Below are 16929 nucleotides of genomic sequence, written 5' to 3'. Positions count from 1 at the left end.
GTAAACCTAGAAGGTACTGACACTGCTAGAAAAGTAAGAGTGTCAAAACTTTGAATGGGATCAAGTCATTTAATGAGATAGAAGTAGTATATCTCTAGAGATGCCCAGCTAAGCGAATGTAATTGTGTGGTCGCAATTAGAGGAAAGGGTTATTCCTTGAAACATTCGACGAACAGGATCGAGACAAGACCATTAATGTCTCAAAGTCGTAGATTGGCACCATAGCCATTGACTTGTCATCATCTATGGAACATGGTTACACTAAACGGATTAAGATTCAAGGTGAAACATTCCATTTGAATCCGGTAGCCATCGAAGTAGAGGACTTAGGAGGGTTCAAACTCGGAAGGGTACCGACTCAGAAAAAAAAGTCATGATGAAAAACCTGATCGCACTTCTATATGGATTTGTGGGGGATTGTTAGAAAAATGGAGTTTTAGATCATAAGTTTATTATGTTCTTGATGTTAATTCCAAAATCTAATGATTGAAAGTTGTTCCTTGATATGGGAACTTAAACTTTCATATATGGGTTTAAGAATTTTTCTTAATGAAATCGATAGAGAAATTGAGTTAAAGCGGGGAACCTGAAAGAGTTATGATATTCGTTTAATAATTAATTTAAATTAATTATTGATTTAATATTATTTTAACTGGAAAAATAAGTTTATTGATATGTGGGCTAGACTCGACTGGGCTTGTATGGGCTGAGCTGGTCAACTCTGATTTAATTAAACTTATTTGAATATATATATTTATATATTCTGTAACAGCTGAGAATTTAATATATATATTCTATAACGGCTGAGAATTATATATATATATATTCTGTAACGACTGAGAATTTAATATATATATTCTGTAACGGCTGAGAATTTAATATATATATATTTATTATAACGGATGAGAATTTAATATGTATATTCTGTAATGACCGAGAATTAAATATTATATTCTGTAACAGCTGAGTTAATACAATATTTAAGTCTGTCGGAAACACTTTCATTTCTTGTACTATAAATATCGAAGGAAAACAGAAGGTGTAGATACAGAGAAAACACATCTCAAAACTCTCTAGTTTCTCTCTTCTTCCTATCTACTTTCTCTGCTCTCACAAACACATTTAGTGATTTTTCCGGCGACTGAGGTGCTAGTCGAAGTTGAGTTTGTTGTTGATGTGAACATCAAGCTCGGAGCTGTTTATCCTGGATGAGGCATTGCAAACATCCCAACACAGTAGGTGGGGGCAATTATCTCTTCAAGAGCAGTCAGGGCTTCGAGGAAGGCCTGACGACTCCACTGTTGCGGGTACAATTTCTGGTCTTTCTTTGTTCTTACAGTTACTGATATGCATGTTTTTTACCTACATGTTTTGTTTCGTTAATTGTTGTATTGACATTGGCTTGTTAAATATTATATATAATTGCCTCTATGTTGCTCTAATAGTTAATATTTTCAACATTAATTAGTTCAGTATGGATCAGATATTTATAGACACGTATTTTAATGCTCCTTTATAACATACTTGTATAAATTATTTTAATTTCTTTTTTTTCTAAATCAAAATTTGATGTTTTTAAAATAAATTATAGAAGTATGTTTTTCATTCACCTTAAAATACGTGTTGAAATTGAAAAAAAACTGTATACAATTGGATAAAGCGGATGGAGTAGTAGTCGAGACTTCTTTTATTTATTTAAAATTGAAAAAGTAAAACAAAACATTTAGATCATCCTTCCGACACGTGCTTGTGGTGTCCGGACCCGGACCAGTCAACTGTCAACCCATCAGCCCACAATAGTATTGTCTTGCGTCCCTTTTCCTAATTCGGTCTTTCTAATACGTGTTTCGTTTGGCGTATTTTTATTGGTGGATTTGTTTGTAATTATTATTTCAATCATTCTTTTAATAACAATAATAATAATAATACTCGTTCATTTTTCTATTCTGCTCTTCTCCTCTGCAACCAGGTCTCATAATTAATACATATGTTTAATTCTATTTTCTGCAATTAATCCATATTCATGCTTGTTTATATCCTGTTTATGCTTCATAATTACTTGTTACTTGTTGTATTTAATTATTTCTGTATGTTATATTAATATCTCATTTTGTTTGTTTATTTATGAATCACTGATATATATTCATCTGATTTGTGTTTATAGATATAGGTTTAAATTCAAGTTATGATTTGGTCTATCGTAAGGCGCAAAGTTGCGTGTACTGCCTCTTCTTCATCGGTTAGTTTATTAATTTATATATTGATTGTTATATATGTTTGTTTGTTTTTTGTGTGTTATGATTGTGATTGTGTTTATTTTCAGAAGTCGTTTGAACGAATTAGGTCTGCAGCTGCGTTATCACATCCACGCACCTATGTCGAGAATGAGGTTTAATTGTTTTTTTCGTTTCTTATTATAGGTGTATTTTAATGATACATACTTTCTGGTTGTTTTGTTTGTTGTGGTGATCGGTTGCGTATTTGTTTTATAAATTCTTTTGAAACGAAAGAGGTTTGGTTGAGGGAGAAGGGATAGGGATCACGGTGTTCTTTGCTTTTGCATTGAGGTTTATATTGTACTGGACCTTTACCTAGCTGAATGAGGCTGAGTCGAGTTGGTTAAATACTAATGACGGTAGATATTTTTACGGTTATTAGATTGTTATCATGGGCATTTAGTCGGCAGGAACTATTGATTAACACCCTGGTCCTTGCGACCCTTATACTATGATACGGACCTACTTATGAACCCTGGCCTCCTTGTGAGTTACGACCTAGGAAGCAAGGACACTGGTGCGGGAGTGCGAGTGCGTAGTGCGGGGATACGGGATCTCGACAAATATAATAATATGGGGATACGGTGCGGGAGGATACGGGAAAAATAAACAAAAAAATTCATATGTATTTCATGTTAAATATTATTAAATCTACTAACAAAACTAAAAATTGCATGAAAAATAAATCAAATTCATCATTTATTAATCTAAAACACAAAAATACTAGTAAAAACTTTTTGTTTATGCAAAAATGAAAACGATAATCAATACTTTTGTAGTAACTAATAGACATTGATACTTAAGTTTGGGAGTGTAGTTTGCTAAAATAAATATTGACTAAAATTCTTAAAGATAAAATTTCTGATTAGTATCTTGAATGAATCCGCGTGTCCGCTTCGGAGATACGTGAGTCCAAGTATCCGACATGGGGACTCGGCATGCGACCCAGGTGTCCCTGCTTCTTAGGTTACGACCTACTTATGAACCCTGGCCTAATTGTGAGTTATGACCTACTCTTTCTCAACAATGAGTTGGACATTTGTGAACTGTTAACTATCATTTCTCATGTTTACTTTGGTTATGCTTTGTCCGCATGAAGTGTAGACTAGACACACCAAGTCAAGTGTACTGTTATTGCAATGTGCTTAAATCTGTTGACCACTATAATTTCTCTTCATTTCTACATTGTAAGTTTTTCCTTTAATTTTCATTTTGTGGTTCATATAAATTATTAATATATTTCTTCTAGATTAGTATAGCCCTTGGAGACACTCGTCTAATGTTTGTGACTTTTACAGAGTCTATATCTTAAAAGAGGATCAGAACTTACGCGCAACGTTCTTAATCGAGGTAATCTGAATGGTTCTGCTTATTTTGACGCAAGAGTAATGTATAGATGCAAATGTTATTATACCCTTACTGAAGTTCTATAAATCATGTATAGGCTGGTCAGATAATTCAAGGCCTCTAAGGTTGGTACAACCTTTACATGTTCTTGTTAATATGTTCTGTAGTGTTTCCAACTTATAGATTATAGATAAAAGATGGTTGTTCACTTGGATACCTTTAGTATGTTATGATTCTTTTCTGTTCCTTTTTGCAAGCTTCTGCAAGATCATTAACATCCTTCATTATTTTTATGTTCACAGGAATGATGTAACATATATTCGAATAAATAATATTACAACGGTGTGGAGTAGATCATTCTCCTCAGATAGTGGTATGATGTTTATTTATAAATTTTCTTTTTCTCTTCTTTCCTTGAGCATCTACTGTGACTGCTTAAAAATCTGCAGTCTTATTGTATTATTTTTATGTTATGAAGGTGAACTAGTTGAGGCTGTTGTACCTTTTATGGGCGAATCTATTACTGATGGCACGCTAGCCACTTTTTTGAAGAGTAAGTTTCGCCATCCACGGTTTGTAGAATTCTGCATTGGTTAATAAATGCTTAACGTTATAGTTTCATTTTCTTTAAGCAATTTGTTTGTAGGAATATAAAATTGTGCATCTAATTCAATTTGGAACTCATTTTGTAATAAATGTGAGCAGAACCTGGTGATCATGTTGATATTGATGAGCCAATTGCCCAAGTTGAAACTGATAAGGTACTTCACATGTTTTGAGCTCTACATTGTTCACACCGTCTCAAGTTGCGTGTTCAAACTTCAAAATTAAATTGTTAATTTACAACTTTCAGGTGACAATTGATGTTGCAAGTCCGGAATCTGGTATTATCAAAGAGGTAGTAGATATTAGCAGGATTAGTATCAGTTTACAAGTTTTAGCAGTGCCAATTCAATGAAAATTATCATGCTTCTGAACTAACTGTTTGTAATTTTTTTCTTATCAGTTTGTAGCCAAAGAAGGTGACACCGTGGAACCAGGGACTAAAGTAGCAATTATCTCGAAGTCTAGTGAAGGTGTAACACATGTAGCTCCCTCAGAGAAGCCACCTAGCAAGCCTGCGCCTGAGCCTTCTCCTGCTCCTGCCGAAAAGAAGGCGGACAAGCAAATGCCAAAGGCAGAAACAACACTGCCCAAGGATAAGCCCAAAGTACCTTCCCCGCCAACTTCTAGACCCTCAGCCTCAGAACCACAGCTTCCACCAAAGGAAAGGGAAAGAAGAGTAAGCATCAGGATTTCTAATAATTTATTGAAGATGTCATGTTACTGTTTCACTTTAAATCTTTGACCACACCCCTTTTAATTCAACTCCAGTGTGACTATTCTTATCAATTTCTTAGCTGATTACATCCCCGTGTTTTTGCCCACAATTTTACCTGCTTTCAGGTTCCAATGACAAGGCTAAGGAAACGAGTTGCAACACGGCTTAAAGATTCCCAAAATACTTTTGCATTGCTAACCACATTCAATGATGTTGATATGTATGTTCCAAATAATATTAGTACTGTTAGTGCTTGAAGTTTTTACTTTTCTTTGTAGTAAATGCTTTTAAATTCTGTCTTAATTTCAAGTAGTTCTTATTCCTTTTGGTCTCAAAATGTCTAAAGCCACTTTTAATGGTCATCTTCATTTCCTATGTCAAATGTAATGGTGGTATTGACTTTCCTTACAAACTGGTATCTTTCAAATAGAACATGATAATTATTGGAATGAAAATGATTGAAAGATGAATTTAATACAAAGAGAAAAAGAATTACTTGATGAACACATTGTAAGTAGGGTTGTAGTTTAACCCAGCTGACATTGTTAAACACATTTAAAGATAGATTGTTCTAATACTTTAAGCATTGTAGCTTTGGACTTGTATGATCGTGCATATCTCCCCTATATTTTTTTCCCTTTGGATACTGACATATCTGCTGTCCAGGACTAATTTGATGAAGCTTCGTTCTGAGTATAAAGATGCCTTCCTTGAGAAGCATGGAGTTAAACTAGGACTTATGTCAGGTTTTGTCAAAGTGCGTGTAGTAGTATGCTAGTACCCATTCCCTTTGACGTGTAGTTGGATTTCTGTATTGTTGCACCATTTTGAACACCTATGTATCGTTTAATTTCTAAGATGTTTGTTTCAGGCTGCTGTAAGTGGGCTCCAGAACCAGCCAATCATTAATGCAGTTATTGACGGGGATGACATTATCTATCGAGATTATATTGATATTAGTATAGCTGTTGGTACGTCAAAGGTGAGTCACTAATTTTTGTAATTCTAGTGTTTTTTAATATATAATTGACATTTCATTCATGCCACATTACTCATCTCTCTAAAATGACCAATTATCAATTGATGAAAATCAATATATTAGGCCTAGCATAGTAACTTATACTTCCTTTGAACTGTACAAGTTCCTGTCAACTCAGAGTTCCGGTGTATTTGCAGTTATTCCAAAATCAATATATTAGGCCTTATTTGGTGTATAAATGTAGAGCACTAGAAAGTATCATGAAATGAATAATAACTTTGCACTTTAGACATTTTATATCTATTTTGTCTAATTTTTAATTTGTCATATGTCAGACTCTTTCCCTGGTTCTTTGGCTTAAATTAAAATGCCTTTTAATGCCCCCCTGACACTTGGAAAATGTCTTGGATGTGTAGCAATATCAGCCGTAATTCAGGCAAATATTTAGTCAGAACTTTACAAAGTCGTGGGCCTTTTTCGGAAAATATTATTTACAGAGAATAAAATCACACTTGCTAAATATATTCCCTTTTCTCTTTAACATAGCCACTGTTTAAGATGGCACGGTTATGTCTTGTTGCCATGATGTTTGCTTTCTAGTTTTCCTTGTTTGTAATGGGACTTTGGTCTTCCAACATAAAGTTTTGTCTGAAACTTTTCATGGCAGTACCAGGAATTGCAACATTTACTTAGATTATAGCTTTTAAAGGATTCAGAGTATACCTGAAGGTTTTCCTTGTGTAATCAATTATGTAGCTTATACTGCGTCTATATTAATGAACATAAATCACAATACAAAAATTTGTTTACTGAATAATTTATAAGAGGTACCATGTAAAAGAGAAGGTGGTTATCCTGTTTTGATCTGCTTCTTTTGAAACAGAATATATACAAGTTCCAGACTGAAAACTAGTTTTCTTCTTGGTATTAACTAGAAATTAATTGGTGAACTGAAATTCAAAGTTTGCAATCTGTTTCTTGAAAAGATCCCACTGGAGGGTAGAATTTAAAGTCTCTGTGTCTAACCTCTACTTTATAATTGACAATCTTCTGTCATAAGTATGCTTTGTGTAATAAGTTATGCTCAAAGCTTCACCTTGGATTTGTGTTCTTTGTCTGTGTTATCTACTGATGTTCTTGCTTTGTCTGTATCATCTTTTGTTGTTCATCTCTGTTCTATTATTAAATATCTTTAGATTATTTCACTTGTACAAAAGAACAAAGACCTTAATTTTTTTCTGGCTCATGAAGTACTCCATTTAAGAGCAGATGTGTATATTGCACACTAAATAGTAAATAATCTAAAATTTTAATGTACTATGTAAATCATACTTGTTGGATAACAAAATAGAAGCATTAATGGATGTAGTTTACTGAATGCTTAAATACTGTTGAGATTTATTTCTCTGTTATTTTTTTTTGAAGGGTCTGGTTGTCCCAGTTATTCGCAATGCTGAGAAAATGAACTTTGCTGACATAGAGAAAGAGATTAACTCTCTAGCAAAAAAGGCCACTGACGGTTCCATATCTATTGATGAGATGGCTGGAGGTTCATTCACAATATCTAATGGAGGTGTTTATGGAAGTCTCTTAAGTACTCCCATTATTAATCCTCCACAGGTATGATGTTGTACAAGCAGGTTTTTTTAGCTATCTATAATAAACAATTTAATTAAATTATAAGTATATAACAACTAAGGAAAGTTTTATTTTTCAAAGGTATTTGTTTGCCTATTTATGATCAGACCCTTCCATATTAAACCCGTGGTGTACGACTAAGAGAAATTAGTACTTTAAAATTCCATAAGAACCAGACCTATAAAAATCTCAATTAAATCCTACATTTAACATTCAGATGAATATTACATAGCAAATCTTTTGACTATTGTTTATATTGGCCAGCAGGGGTGCTTTCTCAGATCTCCATATCAATGATCACCCTTTGAACTGTATTTTGTGGAAAGTTGTGGACGGATTTTAAAAGATTGAGGCACGGAAACTCTTTTTTTTAAAGCTTACTCAGAAAATGAAATAAAGGAATATCTTTGTAGAACACAATCACATTAACTTCACAAAGCCACTTGTTCTCTATTTTGAGTACGAACTCTCATAGATGCAAGTCACCTGTAAACTATTAACATGCACATTTAGTGACGCAAGGTCTTACTACATGCAAGTATTCTACTCTAACATACTACCATACAGATGCTGTTGCGATAAGTTTTGGGATTTTGTTAAAAAACAAGCCTGATGTAATTTATGCCAGTGTAAATTTAAACTTTGATTTACTTTTTTGTAACAGTATGTCAGCATCTCACCACTTTCATGTCCGTATTATAAAAGCACTCATAACTATATCTTTCTATTTACGTTTCAGTCTGCTATTCTGGGAATGCATTCTATTGTGAATCGTCCAATGGTTGTCGGAGGACAGATTGTTTCACGGCCAATGATGTATATTGCCCTAACTTATGACCATAGGCTGATTGATGGAAGAGAGGCCGTATTCTTCTTGAGGCGCATCAAAGATGTTATAGAAGACCCCAGGAGGCTTCTGCTCGACATATGAAAGCTGCAAATGCAGAAAAAATTGTGGTAGGCCCTAGTTCCATGAGGCTGATAAAGTAAAGATAAATCTGAACCAGGGGTTTCTGTTAACCCCATCACATTGTTCAGTTGCGGCAACTGTTTCTGAGTTTGCAAGTGAGACTTTGTTACAAAACAAAAGTTATTACTGTAAAAAAAACTCCAAATTTCTTTCATGCAGTCCACTGGTGGGACTTAAAAGAAAATTACTTTACAATTTTTTTGTTGGGCTTGGTTTATCAAGTTTGTTGAAGAGAAAATTGTAATTTCATTGGTCATTTCGATGGTCTTTCCTTTTTCAAGCTTCTTTTCTGGAAGTAGATTAGATTGATCAAATTATTCAAGTCCGTGCTCCCCAGTGTTTATAATATGCAATCTTTAATCTCCATAGTATTATGATCATGCCACAAGCCTATATTTGGTTATTTCAGATTAAAATAACCTCCGATTGCTAGCAGATGCCAGGTTAATAATCAGCTCAATGCAACTTCTGCTTGAGTCTAAATCTCGAAAGGCAAAAAATAAAGAAGAAAGATCTGCAGGTGAAAAGATAGACAGGCTTTATGTTACACAATCTAACATCCAGAAATTCCAAAACAAACGTTTATATCAGCGAAGGTACTCTTTCTTGTATGTATGTATCATGTATGTATAAGCAGGACACCTCGCGGAAGGAGAAATTATAAGCAGAGACAGATCCAAGAGGTCAACCCCGGGATATTTGAAAGAACTTGATCAAAGAAGAGTGGATAACAAGAACCAAGGAAACAAAATGTGATACCTTCATGCTTAGCTTCTGAATATTACCAGTAAACCTAGTTAAACAAATTATTATGTTGAAGCTGCAAAGAATATTATTATGTTGGTTGACCTAGTTAAACGAATATATTGGTGTCGGCAATGATACACTCCATTCTTTTACATATACAAATGCGAAATATACAATGTCAAATTATGTTGTGCGTAATTAATTATACTTAACGATTGAGAAATTAATTTGATTGGAATTGTTGATTTGTGATAATGCTTGTGAGAGGGGATCTAGCTAGGGTTTGTGGTTGTTTTGGAGGTAATATGCATTGTTAGATGGAAATGGCGAATTTGGGTTTCAAGGAGGGAGGAGATTTTAGAAAAAATGGAAAAAATGACGATTTTTTGATTAAGAATAACAAGATTACCGATTTACCGGAGAGATGTATAATAATACACATTTCAATACCCAGGCCTTATATCCGTACTGAATAAAAACTTCTTCCACCTTTAACACTTTTAGCAGCAAAATTCAAAATTTAATTAATACGGGAGAAAGAGATCCTCATTTGAAAGGAAAAACAAGAAAGGAATTAAATGTGAGATTTAGATTTGGTTCAGTATGGATAGTGTATGTATAGGTTGTACCGACTGTGTGTGTATAATCTCAATCATTGTTGTGTTACTCATATTACCCAACTCTGTTTTGCGTATTACCAGTTACGCAAACCACAATTAGGTATCTTTTACTGTGTTACCCCATTTCGAAATGCGTGTCTCCTTTATTAAATTAAAATATTAGCTAGTACCCTAAACTGGATTGCGTATTATTTTGTTACCCAAATTTATAATGCGTATCAGACCTTACCCAACCTCCATATGCGTAATCAAATCGGTAATCTCAACTATTCCTTCGGAGAATTGTTATTTTCATCAATGTTTATCAAAAATCCGTTATTTATAGTCTTTCACCGAGATTTTATCGATTCTTGGTTTCAGGTGCGGAGGAGTCAGCTACAGGCGAGTGAGGCTAAGGTGCCGTATTCAATTGCGGCAACGGGAGATCTGGCTCAAGCATAGGTGGTCCTAACCAAGTGGAGAGAGTGCGATCACACTAGGTCCACCAAAATTTGAGACCCTAAAATATTGTGAAGTTCTTTATAATTTTATACAAGTTTATGTACGTAATAAATACTAAAATCAATTTTGAATCCTTATAAATTTGTCATTTTTCGATAATCAATACACTTTCATTATTGCCGATCTATACATTAATTTTTTTGACAAAGTTTGAGGTTTAACATCTAAAGTAGATGTTATGTGTATCTTAATTATTTTAATTAGTGCGGATTATATCTTTCAAAAAATATCAAAGAATCTACATTTTTTCAATTAGTTTCCCTGTATAACGTCTAATCAGTTTAAGATTCTAGTTTGTATGCTAAGATTCTAGTTTGTATGTTTATTAGAGTCTTTCACTCTATAACAACAATATATTCACCAACCATCCTCATGTCCTTATTCTGGCTGTGACTGTGGCTTCCTCCAAACTGTTGCACTACGACACCTAACATATTCATTATTCTATCTCCTTCAATCACGATTCCTCTTTTACTGTTCCTGTGAAGAATGGTATGAAATATGTAATTCTCACTTTGTTGATCTTAACTTAATTTGCTGAAATTTGGTCGGTATTACCTGTATTTCACCAAGATCAATCAAGAAAGGTTCCTCGTATGAACTTGTCGCAGGCAAAGGGAATATTTGTTAGCGATTTTACAAGTCAAATACAAGTGTACATGTCGTAACAAGTAGTATAAATAATTCGTTTCCACATAGACTAATTTTAAGCTGTTAATTACCAAACACCATTTTTTTTCTAATTCAAGTCAAAACAAAATATAAACTGTTTACCACTAGTTAATAAACTAACACAAATAGATTTCAATATTAAATAATCTAGGCACGTAACTTCATCTTGAGTTCTTTAATAAACTACTCAAATATCTCTATTTTAGTGTTCCAATTATTAGTCTAAGGCATCTAACTAATCACAAGGACCTTCCGTATCTCAAGTGATCCTAATTCATTGACTAATTCCCGTATTCCTACGAAGAATTTAAGTTTCTGAACAGTATTAGCTACAGCCTTATATTGACTACCAAGGGTGTTCAAGTATATTCCTATCTTAAACACAAATTAACATATATGTCAATCCTTAGTTATAGTGATTATGTCTTAATTTAGATTTTGTCTTCCAAGTCAACCTAAATTACTAAGTCAAGTTCAAGGTTGACCATTCCTTAAAAAGCATTATATACAAATCACTATAAACAATTTTAATGAACACCATAATAGAGAATGAAAGAGTAATTTATAGGAAATCATATGAATCCATTACAGACCTAGAAGCAGATAGTTCAACATCACAAGAAAGAGAGATATACACAATAAATACATGCTAACAAGGTTACATTTAAGAAAAGTAAAGAGAAGATAAAACTCTAGATTTTAATCTTGCTTCACCAATTCTCCTCTTGAATTCTTCCCTGCCTTCTTTCTCCCGTGCTTCTCTTTGTTTTTGTGTGTAACTGTTCTCCCCCAATCAGGTACGTTTCTAATATTTTTGAATCTATTCCTACCCTCAACTAACTGTCCAACATCTAAATATTATATTATTTTAATTATTTAGTAACAATACAAATAAGTATCCTACATAAAGTTTAATTCTTAAATTAGAAATCTGAACTGAATGTCTCTAGCCTTTTTATGGGCAGTTTGGAATGTCAATAAAATCTGAGATCATACTTGACTTAAAGGTCTTCTCGTAACCTTTCCAACGGCAACTGAATCGCCTCATTTCGACATCGGGAGCTCCGGTTATAGCCAAAATAATAAACACCGTGCAAACTGTCCCGAAAATCTGAAATTTGCAAGAATTTACTTCAAATTTTGTAATTTCAGCAACAATCCATCTATAATAAGAATTCCTTTTTTACTACAATAAAACATGAAAACTAATTAAATAACAATACAATTACATGCAAAATTGACTAAAAATATAGAGAAAACATGATCATAAAGATCATTAATAAAAAATCTCCACACTCGTTAGCGATTTTACAACTCGAATGCAAGTGTACATGTCATAACAAGTAGTATAAATAATTTATTATCACATAGACTAATTTTAAGTTGTTAATTACCAAACACCATTCTTTTTCTAATTCAAGGCAAAACAAAATATAAATAGTTTACCACTAGTTAATAAACTAACACAAATAAATTTCAATATTAAATAATTTAGGCACATAAATTCATCTTGGGTTCTTCAATAAACTACTAAAATATCTCTATTTTAGTGTTCCAATTTTTAGTCTAAGGCATCTAACTAACCACAAGGACCTTTCGTGATCCTAATTCATTGACTAATTCCCGTATTCCTATGAAGAATTTAAGTTTCTGAACAGTATTAACTACAACCTTATATTGACTACCAAGGGTGTTCAAGTATGTACCTATATTAAACATAAATTCACACATATGCCAATCATTAGTTATAGTGATTAGGTCTTAATTTAGATTTTCTCTTCCAAGTCAACCTAAATTACCAATTCAAGTTCAAGGTTGACCATTCCTTGAAAATCATTACATACAAATCACTATAAAAAATTGTAATGAACACCATAATAGAGAATGAAAGAGTAATTTATAGGAAATCACATGAATCCATTATAGACCTCGAAGCAGAATTAGTTCAACATCACAACAAAGAGAGATATACACAATGAATACATGGTAACAAGGTTACAATTAAGAAAAGTAAAGAGAAGAGAAGATAAAACTCTAGATTTTGATCTTGCTTCACCAATTCTCCTCTCGAATTCTTCCCTGCCTTCTTTCTCCTGTGCTTCTCTCTGTTTTTGTGTGTAACTATTCTCCCCCAGTCACGTACGTGTCTAATGTTTTTGAATCTATTCCTACCCTAAACTAACTGCCGAACATCTTAATATTATATTATTTTAATTATTTAGTGACAATACACATAAGTATCCTACATAAAGTAGAATTCTTAAATTATAAATCTGGAGTGGCTGCTTCTTGCCTTTTTCTGGACAGTTTCGAATGTCAATAAAATATGAGATTATACTTAAATTAAAGGTCTTCTCATAAACTTTCCAACGACGCCTGAATCGCCTCATTTCGACATCGGGAGCTCTGGTTATAGCCAAAACAATGAACACCGCACAAGTTATCCCGAAAATCTGAAATTTGCTAGAATTTACTTCAAATTTTGTAATTTCAGCAACATTCCATCTATAATAAGAATTCCTTTTTTCTACAATAAAACATGAAAACTAATTAAATAACAATCCAATTACATGCAAAATCGACTAAAAAATAGAGAAAACGTGATCATGAAGATCATACATCAAATATCTCCACACTTGTTAGCGATTTTACAATTCAAATGCAAGTGTACATATCGTAACAAGTAGTATAAATAATTCGTTCCCACATAGACTAATTTTAAGCTGTTAATGACCAAACACCATTCTTTTTCTAATTCAAGTCAAAACAAAATAAAAATTATTTACCACTAGTTAATAAACTAACACAAATAAATTTCAATATTAAATAATCTAGGCACATAACTTCATCTTGAGTTCTTCAATAAACTATCCAAATATCTCTATTTTAGTGTTCCAATTATTAGTCTAAGGCATCTAACTAATCACAAGGACCTTCCGTATCTCAAGTGATCCTAATTCATTGACTAATTCCCGTATTCCTACGAAGAATTTAAGTTTCCGAACAGTATTAACTACATCTTTATATTGACTACCAAGGGTGTTCAAGTATATTTCTATCTTAAACACAAATTCACATATATGCCAATTCTTAGTTATAGTGATTAGGTCTTAATTTAGATTTTCTCTTCTAAGTCAACCTAAATTATCAATTCAAGTTCAAGGTTGATTATTCCTTGAAAAGCATTACATACAAATCAATATAAACAATTGTAATGAACACCATAATAGAGAATGAAAGAGTTATTTATAGGAAATCACAAGAATCCATTACAGATCTAGAAACAGAATTAGTTTAACATCACAACAAAGAGAGATATACACAATGAATACATGATAACAAGGTTACAATTAAGAAATGTAAAGAGAAGAGAAGTTAAAACTCTAGATTTTGATCTTGCTTCACCAATTCTCCTCTTGAATTCTTCCCTGCCTTCTTTCTCCCGTGTTTCTCTCTGTTTTTGTGAACTGTTCTCCCCCAGTCACTACGTGTCTAATGTTTTTGAATTTATTCATACCCTTAACTAACTGCCCAACATCTAAATATTATATTATTTTAATTATTTAGTAACAATACAAATAAGTATCCTAGATAAAGTAGAATTATTAAATTAGAAATCGGGACCGGCTGCTTCTGGCCTTTTTCTGCGCAGTTTGGAATGTCAATAAAATCTGACATGATACTTGAATTAAAGGTCTTCTTGTATGCTTTCCAACGGCACCTGAATCGCCTCATTTCGACATCGGCAGCTTTGGTTATAGCCAAAACAATGAACACTGCGCAAGTTTTTCCGAAAATCCGAAATTTGCTAGAATTTACTTCAAATTTTGTAATTTCAGCAACAATCCATCTATAATAAGAATTCCTTTTTTTCTACAATAAAACATGAAAACTAATTAAATAACAATACAATTACATGCAAAATCGACTAAAAATATAGAGAAAACATGATCATACATCAAATATCTCCACACTTAAGTTTTTGCTCGTCCTCGGGCAAAGAAAGAAAATAAAAACTACATTCCTAACTTATTATCCCCACTTTTGTAGGTGACACGATTGCATTGAGTCTATGCAACAAGCCTTTAAACCCCTAGGTAGCCCTAGTAGGATGAGTTATGTCTCGTGAGGGCCTATAGCGAATGTACCCACAAAATCTATCTAGCCTTGTAAACTAATAAAGGTGATAATAAAAATAACTAAGTTTGTTCTACCAAGTATTTGATGCACGCCAATGTAACTCTACATAAATAAGATCACAAATGTTATCTCAACACAAGTATCAAGGTGTAAATACAATATTTTGGTGTCAAATGCACAAGTATTCACATAATTTCTCAAAGAATGTGCAAAAGTACTCAAAAGTCCACGTCAAGTGCAAAATAAAATTAACAGTCATGATAAGTATACAAGAGTACACTATTAAGAAAACTTGAGATTTTTCATATCTATGTCAAGTAATACCTCACCTTTTACTCACAAAAGAATTATGCTCAAGAATAGGTAAAGTCTATCACTTAATTCTAACATATACATAAACACGCTTAACACTTGGCATCGATCCATTTAAAACACAACATGCATGAAGAATGATAATTAAAAAGACTTTGATTCGGGTCATAATGGGGCTAGGGATAAGGTATATTAAGAAAAGCTAGACAGGGCAAAATGTCAAAAACTAGTAATTCTCCATAATCACTCACACAATCTCCCCATATGTCCCCCACACAATTATTCTAATATGTGCAAGCACTTACTTAACTTGAGATAACGAATCAAACACAAATAACAAGAAATAAAGCAAAAGCTCCCATAATATATATATATATATATATTAGACATTTTATATTTTTTTTTCTTTTCATGGCCATGAAAATAAGTTCATGGCCATGAAAATAAGTTAATGGCCATGCATATTTTCTGATTTTTTTTGCCTTGAATTATTGTTTTTGAAAGCTAAAAGCAAGCATTAACATATATACAATCACAATGATCCGATCTAAAACTCAAAAACATGTACTAAGTACAAATTAACCTCAAACTTTTACACACATTAAAAGTATGATCACAAGTAGCACCTCTATCACACCTTATTACTCCCTCCTTACTTCACTAGCCTTTGACAAATAGGGATCAAAATTTATATTAGGCCAAGAGAAGAAATAGGTATAGGCTTGTAATATGGTGTGTCACCGAATAAACTGATTAAGCTCAAAGGGCTACTAATGGAACATATATGCAAGGTTTGTTAAAGTGGGATAATTTGGGTTCGACCTAAGTGCCTTTATCATGTTACCAATCATTCAATGCCATGTATCTCAAGAAGCGTCTAAGATAAATGCTAGCAATGCAAATGCAATGAGGACACACAAGCAACGAATAAGATGCAAAATATATGCATATAGGCTCAAAAGCTCACTTAGTGTCAATGATAAAAAGAAATCCCAAGTCACAAGAAGTATTTCTTTCTAGTGCATCTACTTGTACTCAAAGCATGTAACCAATACATCTTGCACATACTTTATATACTTTTAATTACTTAAGCATTCAATGAGTCTATTTGCTTTAACTTTCTAGTGCAAGTGTGTGAGCAAGGGCATAATATTACACCTTTCCATAAAAGTATCAATAACATAAGATCACTTGGCATGCGTGAATACATTTAGCTAAACTTGTAAAAAGTAATGCATCAACTATTTCAAAGGCAAACAAAAATATTTCACCATATCATCTCTATCATTTATAAGGTTAGAATTCTATTTTTAATTTTAAACTTTATCAATTTTTTTTATTATATATATTTCAATTTTTTTTTCTCAAAGAACACCTCATCCCCGCACTTGGATGAGGCATTGTCC

The 16929-nt window shown here is 32.8% G+C and overlaps 1 protein-coding gene across 5 annotated transcripts; it reads left to right on the top strand.

Moving 5' to 3' along the window:
* The first annotated feature begins 1844 nt into the window (after nucleotides 1-1844).
* Nucleotides 1845-8811, top strand: LOC141724337 (dihydrolipoyllysine-residue succinyltransferase component of 2-oxoglutarate dehydrogenase complex 1, mitochondrial-like). Of its 5 annotated transcripts, none has more exons than XM_074526453.1 (15): nucleotides 1845-1969; nucleotides 2165-2239; nucleotides 2327-2389; nucleotides 3575-3626; nucleotides 3721-3748; nucleotides 3926-3996; nucleotides 4102-4176; nucleotides 4329-4384; nucleotides 4477-4521; nucleotides 4630-4905; nucleotides 5070-5164; nucleotides 5611-5701; nucleotides 5816-5926; nucleotides 7349-7543; nucleotides 8301-8811. In XM_074526453.1, exons 2-15 carry the CDS (start codon nucleotides 2186-2188, stop codon nucleotides 8490-8492), a joined length of 1404 nt encoding a protein of 467 aa, XP_074382554.1. In that variant the 5' UTR covers nucleotides 1845-1969; nucleotides 2165-2185; the 3' UTR covers nucleotides 8493-8811. The 5 variants fall into 5 exon arrangements, with proteins under 5 accessions (XP_074382554.1, XP_074382552.1, XP_074382553.1 ...); XM_074526451.1 differs by having other exon boundaries at nucleotides 2324-2389; XM_074526452.1 differs by lacking the exon at nucleotides 1845-1969 and having other exon boundaries at nucleotides 2027-2239.
* Nucleotides 8812-16929: the final 8118 nt, after the last annotated feature.

This window comes from Apium graveolens, chromosome 5 (assembly GCF_009905375.1).
Source record: "Apium graveolens cultivar Ventura chromosome 5, ASM990537v1, whole genome shotgun sequence".
NCBI classification, from domain to species: Eukaryota; Viridiplantae; Streptophyta; class Magnoliopsida; order Apiales; family Apiaceae; genus Apium; species Apium graveolens.
The sequence above is the reverse complement of the archived record's forward strand: the minus strand, read 5'-3'. Positions and strand labels throughout refer to the sequence as shown.